Here is a 14,924-nt window from a genome sequence, read left to right on the forward strand (position 1 = left end):
AGGTTTATAAGACTTATAATTGTCACCCAATTGAAATGAATAACAACATGTAAGAAACATAAACAAAATTGATAAGAGAATTATTTTGTAAGGTTTTCATTTGTTTCTTACCTGGCATCCTTTGTATATTCCAGCATTACCGAATGAAGATCTATGCATAAATTGACTTCACAACCAACCACAATCTGAAACAAATGTACACAAATGACTGTAGCTCCAGCAATATGTAATAGATTATGTGTTATCTTTCTATAAATTTATCTGAAGTTATAAATGCAAAATACTTGGGCTTGATTTATACAAAATGATGGAGAAATTGGGAATAAAACGTTGAACACTACTATATTTAATATGTGCTCCTTAATACGTACACAGACCGACTCCTTTTCTAGAAATGTGCGAAACTCTCCAAAAATTAATCTATGAAAGTTTAAGCATTTTTTTCCCCTTTAAAAATTCGATTCCCTGCAAAACATTTTGCCACGCCTCAAAGGGCTAATAATGTTGCCAAATGGGTAAGCAAAATATCGCCACGCAGCGGGCGAAACATGGTGTGTGCGCCATATCTATGCCCAGATCCATACGTCTGTTACTGACTTAATGAGTACCTTGAACGCTCACTAAACATCAGGATAAGTCACATTCAAGAAAAGGTTACGTATAATGGCCGTTAGTGTTAATGATATTGAAAAGAGGTGGTCCTCCCTAACGAGCATATCCTTAGAGGTCCGTTACATTTAACATAGGAATTTAAAGCAGAAAACGTGAAAACGCATGTTTTTTTTTAAAAATCAGTTCTGTAGTATTAGATAATACTGTCTGCATTGGTTTATTTAACTCCTAATGCCATTTTTATTTCTTTTTATGTATTGATCATCCTTTGGATGTTACAACAGTTATTTAGAAAATCATATCCACTTCCTCTTTTGTAATAGGCTCACACACACACCCCCTTTGTGTATCTAAATGTGTAAGTGTACATGTGCGGCTCTAACTACAGTACATCAATTGTGTGCATTAGTGCATATGTAGGTGTCTCACTGTGTGTTGGTGGTTTAAAGCAACAGGTGCTGGCATTAGTGTCCAGTAACTATACAAGTAGAAGGCACCACTAACATATTTGCTGTCAGACACATTGCAGTACATTGTTTGCCCCTCTGGAGCAAAGGTTTTTAAACCTTTGTGCTTACAAAATATTTGCTCCCCTTTTGCCATCTTAATATTTCAGAAATATTAGCAATTGGGTTTTATTCTTCAAAATACTTATTTCACACAGAATTGTTAAACACCATCATGTTATAGAAACTCATTCTGAATGCAGAACATTCAATTCACTGGGAACATGTTCTGATATTAATAATAATAATAATTTGAATGATAAAGCCAACAATCTTTGTGCTATTTGTCCTTCAACTCCATATGCAGACACTTGTTATTTTTTTACCTTAAACTGTATCATGTATCCTGCCTGTATAATCAGCTCTCTTGAGGACAGGATATTGTGTGTCTTGTCTTTCTTCTTGTTCGGCCAGTATAGATGGAAGGATGGGTTCCCACAGAAGCCAGCAGTTCTCACAGCGTTGGGATAAAAGCTCCAGAGTTCATCATGGGACGTGCCTTCTGGTAACGGATGATATAAAGCATTATAAGTCTTCTTGTTCTGTTAACTCCTCCTGCACTTCATCTAAACTATAGCGACCCAAATCCTCAATACTATTTTTTGGGTGAACTAATCAGCTAGCGTGACTGCTTGGTTCATCAAATTGCATCCATGTTTACCAAAAGACTTCCCATTCCTTATATAAAGCATAGATTAGAACAGAGGTGCCTCATTGATCTGCTATATCATTTTGCTACCGAGGAAATTGTCAACCACCTAGCCCACAAGGATCTACCTTCATGACTAGCAATAGAGTTGATCTCCAAAAAAGGATCCCAATTTGGGATCTTCTAGCTCTCTCCAATATTTCTTGTACTTAAAAAGGTCTAACATTTAACCAATTTAAAAAAGCAGTAACAAACTGGAATAATACCATCATCAAATGTGTCTACAAGTTGGCTGGGGTTGATTTCTGCTCCTCCAACTAATATGTTATCTAGTGCCCATGGAGCACGGTCTTGACCTGACACCACAAGCCCATTGCTGATAGTAAAAGGCTGCCACCAACGCAGACGAGTTGTGTTAATTTGGGCATGTTCTGGAAGGAGTATGTAGTCATATCGGACCGACATGTATTTCTGGTAATCCATTTCATGAAGCAATGTCCAAGTAATTCCTGAGACAAGACAAAGAAAACCCTTGAAATCCAGACTAGCAGCCCGATTGCTGTCAAGGAAACATTATTTCGGTTTGTAACCTATGTTTATGTAAAACAGAAGATCCATGAGAGCTGTAAATTTAATTCAGTCTTTTATTATTGTATACAACTGGGACATTATATACAACTGCAAAACTTTCTAGCCAAATTCAACCAACCTCAGTGTCCAGGCAACAATACAGTTAAGATTTATTGTATGAATCCTGCACATCTTATGAGTATTGCTGTGTAGGGTCACAGTTGATCTATCATTGAAAATAACCTTCCTGTATTTATAATCCCATTAGATGTATTCCTCATATTTACAGATGTAAGTTCTGCTATAGAGTCAGTCCCTTTTCGTACTGTAGCTTTTTCCCCCCATTCCAGGAGTTACTTCCTCCGAAGGTTATATTTATCCAAATGGGATGCACTCTATAATTAATCAGTTGGTGAAAGTGCCAAAGTCTTTTATTTAATGATCACTTTAATACCAAAAATTAGTCCTGGTTATAGGAGTAACTTGGAATTGCTAAAAAGTGTCACATAATACATATACACATACAACCATGAAATAAAAAGGAAACTTACCTCCATCAATAGAGTAATCCAGGAGAACGCCTTCTTTTCTGCATGTGGGTCTGCGACAAGATGTCATATTTTCGCTGCCAATTCTTGCCCAATATTGCACAAACCTAGGTGATAGAAAGTGCCTTTTATATCACACATGTAATGCAATATGTGTTACAGTATGTATGTGCATACGAAAAATGTAATAACATAAGTAACAGATATTTTGGTTTCAGTGTGTAACAAGAAAGCTGGTGGAGCCACTGAGCAGAATATTCACCACATGTACAGTATCAAAGAAAAGAAGCTGGTATTGCTTTCCATGGGATTTTTATTTTGCTAGATCTGGTGCAGTTTTGGTTCTAGAACTGCACCAAAGAAACGTTAATGCATGACCCTTTTAATAAATAAAACCTATTGATATGAAATGAGAAGGTCGCTATGAACAGCAAGAAATAAGTTATACTGAAAGTAGAAATCAGAAGAAAGATGGTGTAGTAAACAGTCTGATTGTGACATTTATTCCACAAAAAAGGCAAAAAGTACAAAAACGTCGTTATTTTCTCATTTTTTTTTCTAATTTTCACCTCTGCGCTGTCCTTGCACCAATTTATGTGTGTTCAGTTGATCATTGCTTTCTTCATCATCGATTGCCCTGACTAGTGTCTTCATTTCAATAGTGGATGTAGAGAATACAGCTTAGCTACAAGGATCTGCTGCAAAGGGGGTGCTAAAAATGCAACACACGTGGCAAGGCATCACAGCTCACACGCCACTTTGCAGAACAGTGCTAAGCTACTGTACAGGTCGCACATGTATGCACCTACTTACATCAGTCCTGAATAAATACCAAACATGTTGTGGGCTATCGTTTCTGTACCTCACTCAACAGAATAAACCATTGAATGAGAAGGGCAGCAATGTATTCCCAGTGCAACGTTATACAGTATTATGTTCTACAGTAAAGGTACACGTTGACCTTGCAGTGCTATACTCTGTATGCATTACCTTCCTTTGAGTAATGTAGAAAATCAGTGGTACACTGATATAATGTGATGCTAACAATAAGGTCAATGGCACAAGTCCATATTTCCATCAATACTCTTGTTACAAATACTTGATAAGGTATAGTCAAACGTGACATACTAATTATTTATACAATGTCTTTTTAGGATTGCAGTATTTTTGTTAAGCACACCTATAAGTAAATGCATTTTATTTCACACAACACCATCATAAGGAAATACATAATGCAACCATGGTATAATATGGATATAACATACTTTCCACCCCGTAAGTCCAAGTCTTGAGTGACAGTCTGCCTTACTGCAGCTGCTCCAAAGTATAGAGCAGTGTCCTCAACCAGGACTCCACAATCTGTACACATCTTTCCACCTTCCATGGCGAGCCACGAGTCCGATTTTATTTCTTCACTGTCAAAACGTTCCTTCAGGAAAGTCTGCGAACAGGAAATTAGTGTAGAACAATTACTGCAAATATGTATTTCACCAGATTGAGGATACAGGATCCAGAACAATAGTTTTCATTTTCTAATAATATATAGAAGAAATCTTTATTTTTACAGACACATTATTTAGTTGTTTGGGCCTACTTTTATTCATCGGTAAAATAACATCTAAAAGCAAAAATCTACAAGATATGGCTTTATTCATATTTTCATGGTGTTGCTCTATAGCTGTGATTTCCAACAGGGAGTTTGTGAACTTTTTTATTTTGTATTTATTACAGGATTGAAGCAGGGCGTCTCTGGAGCTGAACTGAACTGTTAGGCACACAAGCTCCCTGTCTGCAGAGATACCCAACCAGGGCTTCTACCGGCCGTAGCTACAGAAGTATCTCTGGAAGCAGGGGGTCCCTGGAACTGAAATTCTACATGTTTTGTTGTTTTAAGCATGTTTTCCCCACAAGAGCTCAGGACACCTTACTGCTATAACATCTAGCAGTGGGAACCAGACTATATTCCAACTTAGATCCGTGGGTTGTGGACTTGTGGGACCCTCCTTTTCCGTGCCTCATTCTCATGTGTGTATGATTGGAACTACATTTTACCATGTAAGTTTTATCTAGTCAATTTTATAAATATTTTAGTGATCTATGACTTGTGTTTTTCTCTTTTTGCGCCCTTTTTTGTTTGATATGTTCCGGTCTAACCCCACCGATCACGGGAGAATAGGAGCAGCAGAGGGATAACCGTTTATTTTGGATACCAACGGACTCCTTTTGGGACACGCGCACTTTGCTCTTTATTGTACACTATACTGCTTGGGAACAGTTTTGTTGGCAATACGATTTAGGGGCTCCGAATTAGGGGCTCGTAAAACAAATATTTTCTAGCCGGGTTCACGATGGAAAAATGTTGCTAAGGATTAGCTTAGTGGTGAGAACAACTCCTTTGAAGTGGGTTAACATACTGTAGGGTCAATTTACATGGGCTTTATCTCCCTGTGCTTCTGCTACCACAAGTGAGATGAATTCAAGGGTGCATTAGCAGTGCTCTATAAATACATTTTTTTTAAAATTAATATTACAGTATTTCACTTTTGTAGCTATTTCTTACCCATTGATCTTTAAAACAAATAATACTTACAAAACTTGGCTGGAGCTGCCGAATATTTAAAAAATAAACTATGGACATGTGGTGCAATATTGGTGCTTAAATCAGCACCAGATTTATTAAAGAAAAATATACCATCACTTCCAATCATTAATGGTCAGACTTGCAAATTGCGTATTTTTGTTCCTCTTTTTCATATTTCATATTTGTGATCAAGTGTGAAACCTTAAAACCTGTCAGTCACTTCTTTCTCTTTCTCTATAATTAATTAAGAGGATTAGTTATGACGGATGCAATTTCTTCTAATGATGGGGCTTTTTTAGTAAAACCTTTTGGGATCCTTCTGAGCAATTATATCAATTCTGCACTAGACTTCCCCCATCTGCAGCCAGGGAGTTTTCCAAACATCTGTTAGTTATTAGTCTATAACAGGGGCAACCACTAACAGGTCAGGGTTTCAGGATATCCCTGCTCCAGCACAGGTGGCTCAGTTGTTGACTGAGCCACCTGTGCTGAAGCAGGGATATCCTGAAAACCTGACCTGTTGGTAGCCCTTGAGGACTGGAGTTGGCCCTCTGGTCTATTAGTACTTATCTTGTGGATTAACCTGTTGAAATATTGTCTTAGGGTGTATTTGTTGGAAAACAGGTACAGACCATTTTATCTTCACTATGCTTGATACATGAAAACATTAAATATTGTGCACACATTGATGGTTAGTACGCATGCGTGCAACTTATTATTACTTACCTTCAGAGTATGTGTCAAGTAACAGTTTCCACCAGAGTAGCCAGGATCACAGACACACTGCTCCTTCAAGCAATCTCCGTGACCATTACAGTTGTCCAAACAACCCGGTCCGATGTAGAAGTTATCAATGGCCCACTGCATATCTGAAAACTTCTGGTAAAACCTAAACCTGACAGGACTGGGTGCAGGAAAAGGGTAGCGCGTTACACAGAGGAAATTGCTGCTGCTGGTGCAATGTGTACACTGTTACAGATAAGCAAATAAAATAGGATGGGGTCTATTCATTTGACATTGCATTCATGTTAGCAGCCTATTATCTATGTAACATTCCTTCACTTACAGTAGCTTTTGTGTCAAATGTAACACCTTTGTTTTAAGGTGTGATACATCCGTATCTCTAGGCAGACACGACTAATTAATGCAAGCTCAGATATAGTGCAACAATGGCAAATGTGTTAATTGGGATGGGAGATTTAAAATTGGCAGTTGAAGACATTCTCCAAAGAAAAAGGGGCAGCTACAGCCTGAACAGGCTCATAAAGCCACAATCTTAATTACAAGGTGGCACTTAGTAAAGCTAAATTCTGGTAACGTCCCTTTGGACAGCAGTTTGCAAGCCTTTATTTTGCCCTTTACCACTAAACCACTATAGCCCTGACTGAGCCACCTATGCTGAAGCAGGGGTATCCTGAAAACCTGCCCAGTTGGTGGCCCTTGAGGGTTGGATTTGACCACCCCTGAACTATAGCTTAGAAATAGCAACTCTATCACCATCAGCTATTTACAACTGTATGGAAACATCCATACTACCTACTGTATATCAGCCCTATATATGCCTCCCTGCCTTAGATTTCAGTCATTATTGCAAATCAACGGTAAAATATTTTTGGTATGAATAATACTGTATGGGATTTCTCATTGCTTTCCAATCTGTGACTCACAGCCCGCGGTTACAGTACCACATTGTAGGACCTAAGATATCAATAGCAGAACCATTACTACTGTACACGGTGGGATCCCATCTTATGGGAAACGGTCCAAACATTTGGAAATTATAGCCTTTGGGTGCCATTCATTATTCTACAATACTGCCAATCGGGACGCTATCACACGCTATTGACTTCAGCATGCTGTGAAGTCATTGTGCGGCAGAAGAGTTCAGCGCCATTGCAATGAACAGAACTAAATTAACCTTCTGCACGGGGCAGTGACTTCTCAGCACATTGAACAAGGGCATCAGTGTTGAAAATCTTTGTTTTCCCTTTTTGGTTGTTTAATAGTTAAGTAACTGTCCTTCCCCTACACACCAAATATCAGTACGGTAAACCCGGACACAGAACACATACAGTGTAGCCACTACCCCCCTGCACCTTAAACTTTCTTTATAATACCAAATGGCTACTGTATCTACAGACGTACTGTAGCAAGACTTACTGTCCCCGGCACCGCGGACGGAAGAGCAAACGGCCGTGGCACTGGGCACAGTGTCTGCCATGATCGCGCTGCGAGGGTCCGTGCTTCCGGATGCTTGCGAGCAGCCATGGCAACGAGAACGGTAAGCTTTGCTACATCAGTAGTTTAGGCCAAAATATAACTGGTTTGTGTAAATAGCAGTAACATGAAGAAGTTGGATATCATAAGGAATTAAAAAAATATATCAGAATGGCAATGATGGATTAACACTTACTTGCTAATGAGATTACCGGGCAGTGGATAGATCACCCTCTTCCATCCTTTAGTTGGAAAGAATACCGATGGCTGTGAGACGCTCCCTGAGCATTTTGGATCAGCGGGTAAGCATTGTGGCACTAGGTAGTTCCAGCTCACACCAAAATCAGTGGAATACTGCACATGTACATGGTTCTGAACATTCTTCTCAGAGCTTTTGCAGCCAACAGAAATCTAATATACCAATAAACACACGTGGATTAAACACGCTACATTGTAACAATCTATTCATGATAAACTATATAGCTGCAATCGAAAGAGGAAAACACAGAAGTAGCCATTTATGGAGAAGCATGTACAGCAACATAACCCAGAAATTAGCACTAATGAATTCCACAACATTGCATGCCATCTTTTCCTGTTTTTACCCATATGATTTCATACACCAAGGCTCCTTCTAACCTATTCCTGAGAAATGAGATCATATAAAACATACACATGGAGGATCTAAGAAAGGAAGAGAGAGGAAGTAACTCATTCATTTCACTCACACTACTAAACATACAATCGTTATACACTTGGCAGAGGCATTACTGATATTACTACAATGTCTGTAGTTTGGAGTTTTGTAATCTTCATCTATTAGCAAAATTAAGTTTGAGTAATCATTGCTAATATTTGTTAATATGAACTCAAATACAAACAATTCTAAGTACAAACTCTATAATGGTTGTAGTCAGTATTAATCCACAGAACAGTTTTAGAGTTATATACGGTATTCGGAAGAAAAAGCCACGCTGGATATTGCAAGATCTAAATGCTTTCTCAGAGAATCTGTTTCACACTGAGCAAAACGTTTGTAAAATAGAAAATGGGGAAGGTTTCTGTTTGTACAAATTGATAAGGATTTTACCTTGAACTGCATGGTCCAGCCTTCAGCGGGTGTAAGGTCATGGGTCACCGTATACACTTCTCTGCCATCGTGGCCACCACAAATCATAACACCGTCCGGAGAATCGCAGAATCTCTCAATACTGCAGTCCTCGTGGAACAACCAATGCTCGTTCACTTGAAAACAACACAAAAACCATGATTGCTTCATAAGTACACTGGCACTTAAATCAAACCATAGCGGAGTTTGTACATGTTAATAGTTAGGTCTAAATGTTCATGTTCCACTATAACTACAGTGCATAGAGTTTTAGGAAGTATGCTAAAGAAGAGGAGAACTTGATTTTAGAGCATTGTAAAATACAAGGGGAACAGTTATCATCTTCTGTTGGACCTGCTCACCTATAAACAATTTTAAAAAGAATGCTATATTCTGTAACCGCTCTTTCAGAGGTCTTGAAAATCATAAAAATGTGCTATCCACACGCTATATGACATCAGAGAGGTGGCTACATGGATGAGTTGTTGTTAAGAGGTTGGTATTGAAAAGTGTGATGTAATTGCTATTATTAATATAATAATATTATTATTAATACCAGTTATAAAATACTTCAGTGCTCAGAACCATTTTTGAATCTGTCAACTTTGCAGGCTCAGACACCAGGCCACTCAGCCTTGCATATAAAAGATTGGTCTGCAGTATAAGCTATTGTGAGCAAGGACGTTTTGTACCTATATATGTTACCAAGTGATAGCACTGAGCATGCTCTTAGTGCTAGGAGAAAATGAGAAACAGAGGGTATATTATTACAAGCTGAAGACCTAGTATACACTCTCTTTATTATCCTTTGCAACTCACTTCATATTATTATGCCTCCAATCCCAAAATATCAAGACATGGATTTATTGTACGTATCCGTCAATTCTAAGGCCGCAATTATACTTGTGGCGTGCGCGCGTCATCGCGCTCCGCAAACACAAATGTATGTTCCTTAATCAGGTCGCTCATAGTGCACGCGAGCGTGCAGAGCGACCGCGTGCGCGAATTTTGCAAATACAAATCAATTTGGCCATTTCTGCGCGACGGCTGTGTCACATGAGCGGTTCAGCCAATGAGAGCGAACCAGCAGCGTGACGTGTCCGCCTAGTGCATGTTTCGCACGTGTGCCAAGTATAATCGCGGCCTAACTAGAGAACTGTGAAAGATCCATATAAACCCCCCAAAATAGACAGCCTTAGAATACATCAGTCGACATGGAAACGGTTTCAATGTTTTTACCTGTGGTTTTTTCTTCGCCAAAAATATCAAAAGCTATTCTGCCCGTGGGTCCTGCATCAGCGGGCGTGCGCTCGTGCTGCGGAAGCGGGGCACTGCTGAACGTATCCAGCATCACGGTGCTCTGGTCAGCAGAACCAGACACCAGCACATTGTCAACAGCCCAATCGTTTTGGTCCAGCCCATCGTGCTTTGGCTGCCACCAGCGGAAACGAGTGCCAACTGTTTTGGCGTCATGTGGCAAGAGAATGTTTACAAAGCTACAAGGAGATAATAGGAAAGAAATTCATTGTTTAAGAACATATTGTATGGCGTTATTTGATTTAAATCTTTATGAAGCTAAGGCTTATCCTACTGTGTACCAGCAAAAGTGGCCAATTGGCCAGTATTGGGCCATAATTCTCCATTGACTTTCATGGGGACTTTCGTCCGGTAACGGCCCGATCGTCTGCTTCGATTGATATAGAATAATGTCCCAAAGACATTAAAGATTGAGTGCCAGAATTGGAAGGGGAGTTTTAAGTTACTTTTCCTTCCCTTACCTCTCTATGAAAATAACCATGTAGCACTTTATAAAAATACAGCACATTTGTATACATCTCAGACAATCCAAAAGTCTTCCTTGTAAAGGTAGTCCCAATCTGCAGACCATTGCAATGCAAGGTACTGCATGGTTGCTATTTGTGATGTTCTCTACAGTGTTACTGAGAACACTGAGCGCTCTTCCTCATTCTCTTTTTTAGTATAAAGCGGGGAAGAGGGATAGCACTTGGGTGGCCACTGCCTAATGATGTCTTTTGATGTATGCTCCAAGTTCATGTCGTCTAAGCCTGTTGAACGTTCCTAGTGATTCTTAATGTTGCTTCTCAGCATGATAACTGTGAAGCTCAGTTCCACAATTATGAGGCTGCGCTCGCCTGTTCTCCTCCGGTTGCCTTCTTCCTCCCGCTGCTCCTCCAATCTCCGGTGATCAGCCGGGCAATTACCGTCCCAAAAACATATAAAGCATATAAAGTACACTACGATCACTCTTGCGAGACTGCCCGCCTAGCCTCCAGTCACTTACTGAGTTCGCGTCCGGTTTCCTGTTTCCGGCGGTGACTGTAGTGTACTAGGAAGGAGGTCTGCGCAGTGGCAGCGTCGGATTGGTGTGAGGTCCCCAACGTACATGCAGGAGCACTTGATTGTAAGTTTATGTATGTAATGTGTGCTATTAAAGGTGGATTTTTTGCCTAATACTCTTGTCCTCTCTGCGCTCCTGCTTCATATGATAACTGTGAAGGTAAGGCCCCCTAAAAACAATGCACCTTTAATTATTTTAAAAAGGATCTATTTTACCAGGAAAACAATACGTTGAGGGTTATCTCTCATTTTCAAGTGTGTCCTGGATACAGAATATTGCGATGACAACATTAAATATTACTGTTACAAACAGGGAGAAGGAGCGGCTCAGTGAGTAAAGACACTGACTCTGGCACTGAGTGTGAAGCAGGGGAACCTGGTTCCATTGCCGGTGTCGGCTCTTTGTGACCTTGGGCAAGTCACTTTATCTCCCTGTGCCTCAGGCAGCAAAACATAGATTGTAAGCTCCACGGGGCAGGGACCTGTGTCTGCAAAATGTGTCTGTAAAGCGCTACGTAAAACTAGCAGTGCTATACAAGAACATGCTATTATTATTATTATGTTTAAAGTAAGAAACAGCAGAAATCTTAAATGATCTTCAGTAGGTGGAGGGCTTGAGAGGCTCGGGTAGATTGATCCAGAGTTGCCGAGTAAGAGAAGGAAAGACGAGCGATCGGTTTCTATATTGAATCTTGGAACCATAAGCAGGCTTCTGGAGGCTGATTTTAGGTGATAAGTGTTGTGTGCTGTAGGGGTGAGAAGCCTGCTGAGATACTTAGGTCATTTGTTCAGAAAGTATTTGAAGGTGAGACAGGAAACATGTACAGTACAGTAGAGGCAACGTTTATTCTAACATTTGCTGTAAACTAGCCGGGTTACATTCTGGGTATGTGCTGGGTATGTGCTGGGTATGTTCTGGGCTAGTTTGAGGCACGTTTAAGGCATTTCTGCATTGACTAACGACCCATAGGATTAACACAGCAGGGATTCCTGGCAGTCCAATTCAGTTTGAATGGGACTGCCAGGGACCCCCGCTGTTAATCTGATAGGCCATTAACCAATGCAGAAATGCTGGGGCTAGTTTAAGGAAAGTTTAAGGCTTGTATTCAGAATGTACCTGGGTGTTTCCTGGGTCTTTTGGGGAATTGCCACTGGTTTTTGTTAGAATAAGAGTTGCCTCTACTGTACCTTGCATCTTGACTGAAAGCTCGGGTGTATTTGGGGTACTGTACCATACACAACATCCACATAATCAATAATTGGCAATAGCATATTTTGTGCAATGTGTTTTCTGAACATGGAACTTAGACAAGATTTATTACCGATAACGTGCGCACAGTTTTAGTATAGGTTTTGGATGTCAGCGTGTCCTTATGAAAAGCAGGTGTTAGATGGGAGTCTAACCAAATATTTAAAGCTGATAACGGAGACTAGATTAGTGTTAGCATTGGCTCTAATTAGTAGCTTAGTCTGTGGACGCTTTAGAAGTTTAGCATTTGTCCCACATAGCATAGTTACTGTTTTGTGAGTGTATACGCTTTGATTTGTTTTGTATGATCCAGCTTAAGACATTTGAGAAATCAGATTGCAGTATAATATCAAGATCAGAGAGGCTGAAGCTGCATGCATAAAAAGCTAAGGCCCCGCTGTACGCGCCCGCACGGCCGCCTTGCTTGCCGGCGGCGTGTGCAATTCACTGCACCGCGATCTGCGGTGATTTTTTCCGGTGCGGGGGGGTGGGCGTGGCCAAAATGGGTGGGGGGGCGTGGCCATGATGTGAGGGGGGGGGGGGGTGTAAGGAATCCGCTCCCCGGTTTACTGGTTGCCTTACCTTGCAGACCGGTGCAGTTCTGGAACACTTCACCTGATATTACTGCAGCCTGGATTCACTCACCAAAGCTATACTGCCACACACTCCCTCTGGTATCTACTGCAGCTGTGCAATCTATCACTGCAATCCAGCCTTGTATTCACTCATTGGAGCAGTACCTTCACACCCCCCTCCGGGAATTGGCACGCTGGCCTTTAAGGACTGCTTTCCCACAATGCTCCCTGCCGAGCATAGTCCTTTCCGGATGTCACTTACTGTTCTGCCACAAGCCCTCGCTTGTTCTCCTATGCTTATACGGAGGTTTCCCCTGCATCCTTCAGCTTCCGTTCTCCTATGCTGAAGCAAAGGTATCCCCTACGTCTTCAGATTCCTGGTTTCCTGCACTGAAGCAAAGGTATCCCCTACGTCTTCAGCTTCCTGCTTTCCTGCACTGAAGCAAAGGTATCCCCTACGTCTTCAGCTTCCTTCTCCTGTGCTGCAACGGAGGATTCCCCTGCATCTTCAGCTTCCTGGTTCCTGGGGCCTACTCTTTCCCTAATATAGAGAGGCCGTGTCCTGGTTCCTGCGCTGCAACGGAGGATTCCCCTGCATCTTCAGCTTCCTGGTTCCTGTGGCCTACTCTTTCCCTAATATAGAGAGGCCGTGTCCGGGTTCCTGCGCTGTAACGGAGGATTCCCCAGCCCGCTCAGGACTCTTGCGCTGTGCACTGGTTTACCCGTGCAGCTAGGCGGTGTGCTACTCTGGTCTGCCTACCACCTCCTGAGACCAGTACCATGGGCCATGGTCGCCGCACGTGCAGAGGCCAACCCCGCGCTCCTAAGCTGAAGCGGAGCCTTCCTGACTACCTGTTGCCGAACTCTTGCTTGAACAAAGTTTATCCTGATGTCTCCTGTCCTGACCCTGGCTTGTACAACGACGATGCTGTCTTCTCCTATCCTGATTCTGCTACCTATGACTACGAACTGCGCAATCCGGATCAGCCTGCGCGGTCTAAGGTCGGTGCTTTTACAACCCCACCTCAGCCTCACGGTCCGACCCTGGTTTGTGGCGAGCACAACCGTGACAGTATGCTCGGCCCGACAAACTCGGACCCCGCTGAGGTGCGGGTTGGTAAGTTTTTTCCTAAAAACTTGTCCCGGTCTGTAGACCAGTCCCAGTTTGAGAATGATTATCTGTGCGATATAATACCCCTGATGGAAGATCCGTTTATGTCGGAGGGCTTAACTCCCTTGCAAAAGAAATGCCGTAATGATCTTGTTTGTAAGGCTTACTGCCTCAGAGACTTAAAACAGTATCTGGCCAGTGTTCTGGCCAGTGAAAACAGTGTTTTCTCCCCTGATTCCCCTTTAACTGGGGATAAGGTGAGTCCTGTGGAACTGGCCTACGCCTGTAGTACACTCAATGCCCTGGCTTTATCATTGGACATTCCCGTAGTACAACCGAACCCTTCCGTCATGTTGGCTCTCGCTCAGGACACGCTGCATGTACTTTCCTTGGCATTGGACAGTTGCTTGTTAAAACAGGATCGCCTCCTGGCCGCTAACGCCGTCCTTTGGCGGTTTTCCTCTGCTGCCAGTCCTGTCGCTAAACCGAGGGACGTATCTCCCTCTCCGGGAGATGACCAAACAGACCCATTAGCAATATCTCCCAACGTAGTAACTGCCACAGTTCCTAGCTCTGATTGTGTGCCCGGGTTCCCTGACACTAATGATATGTCTACATTAACCCCTACCAATCAGGCCTGTGAAGCTCCCCTGGAGTACACGTATGTTTCGCTAACCAACACTAAGGTTCCAGTATCAGAGAATAAGTCCCTTAGTTCTCCTATTTCTAACTCTGAATCCCTCTCTTTAGGTCTTGAGGGTTTTCCAGCTTTAACCTCTGCTAGGCAGTCCTGTGCGCTTTCCCCGTCAGAGAAAGAATCCCTAAGTTCTGTTCCCAGGG

At 41.8% G+C, this 14,924-nt stretch overlaps 1 protein-coding gene across 4 annotated transcripts in view; it reads right to left on the minus strand.

The window, feature by feature from the left end:
* Positions 1 to 14,924, minus strand: part of RELN (reelin) — a 483,994-nt gene that overhangs the window by 30,525 nt on the left and 438,545 nt on the right. For 2 of the 4 annotated variants that reach the window (XM_075599655.1, XM_075599651.1), the window contains exons 50-58: positions 10,031 to 10,287; positions 8,774 to 8,928; positions 7,880 to 8,094; positions 6,193 to 6,370; positions 4,151 to 4,326; positions 2,889 to 2,992; positions 2,034 to 2,276; positions 1,445 to 1,617; positions 112 to 185 (exon numbers count right to left, since the gene is read on the minus strand). In XM_075599655.1, coding sequence (XP_075455770.1) covers positions 112 to 185; positions 1,445 to 1,617; positions 2,034 to 2,276; positions 2,889 to 2,992; positions 4,151 to 4,326; positions 6,193 to 6,370; positions 7,880 to 8,094; positions 8,774 to 8,928; positions 10,031 to 10,287 — 1,575 coding nt within the window. Of the gene's footprint in view, positions 1 to 111; positions 186 to 1,444; positions 1,621 to 2,033; positions 2,277 to 2,888; positions 2,993 to 4,150; positions 4,327 to 6,192; positions 6,371 to 7,879; positions 8,095 to 8,773; positions 8,929 to 10,030; positions 10,288 to 14,924 lie in introns of all 4 variants that reach the window. The other 2 variants (XM_075599652.1, XM_075599650.1) reach the window with 1 other exon arrangement.

This window comes from Ascaphus truei, chromosome 5 (assembly GCF_040206685.1).
Source record: "Ascaphus truei isolate aAscTru1 chromosome 5, aAscTru1.hap1, whole genome shotgun sequence".
Taxonomy (NCBI): Eukaryota; Metazoa; Chordata; class Amphibia; order Anura; family Ascaphidae; genus Ascaphus; species Ascaphus truei.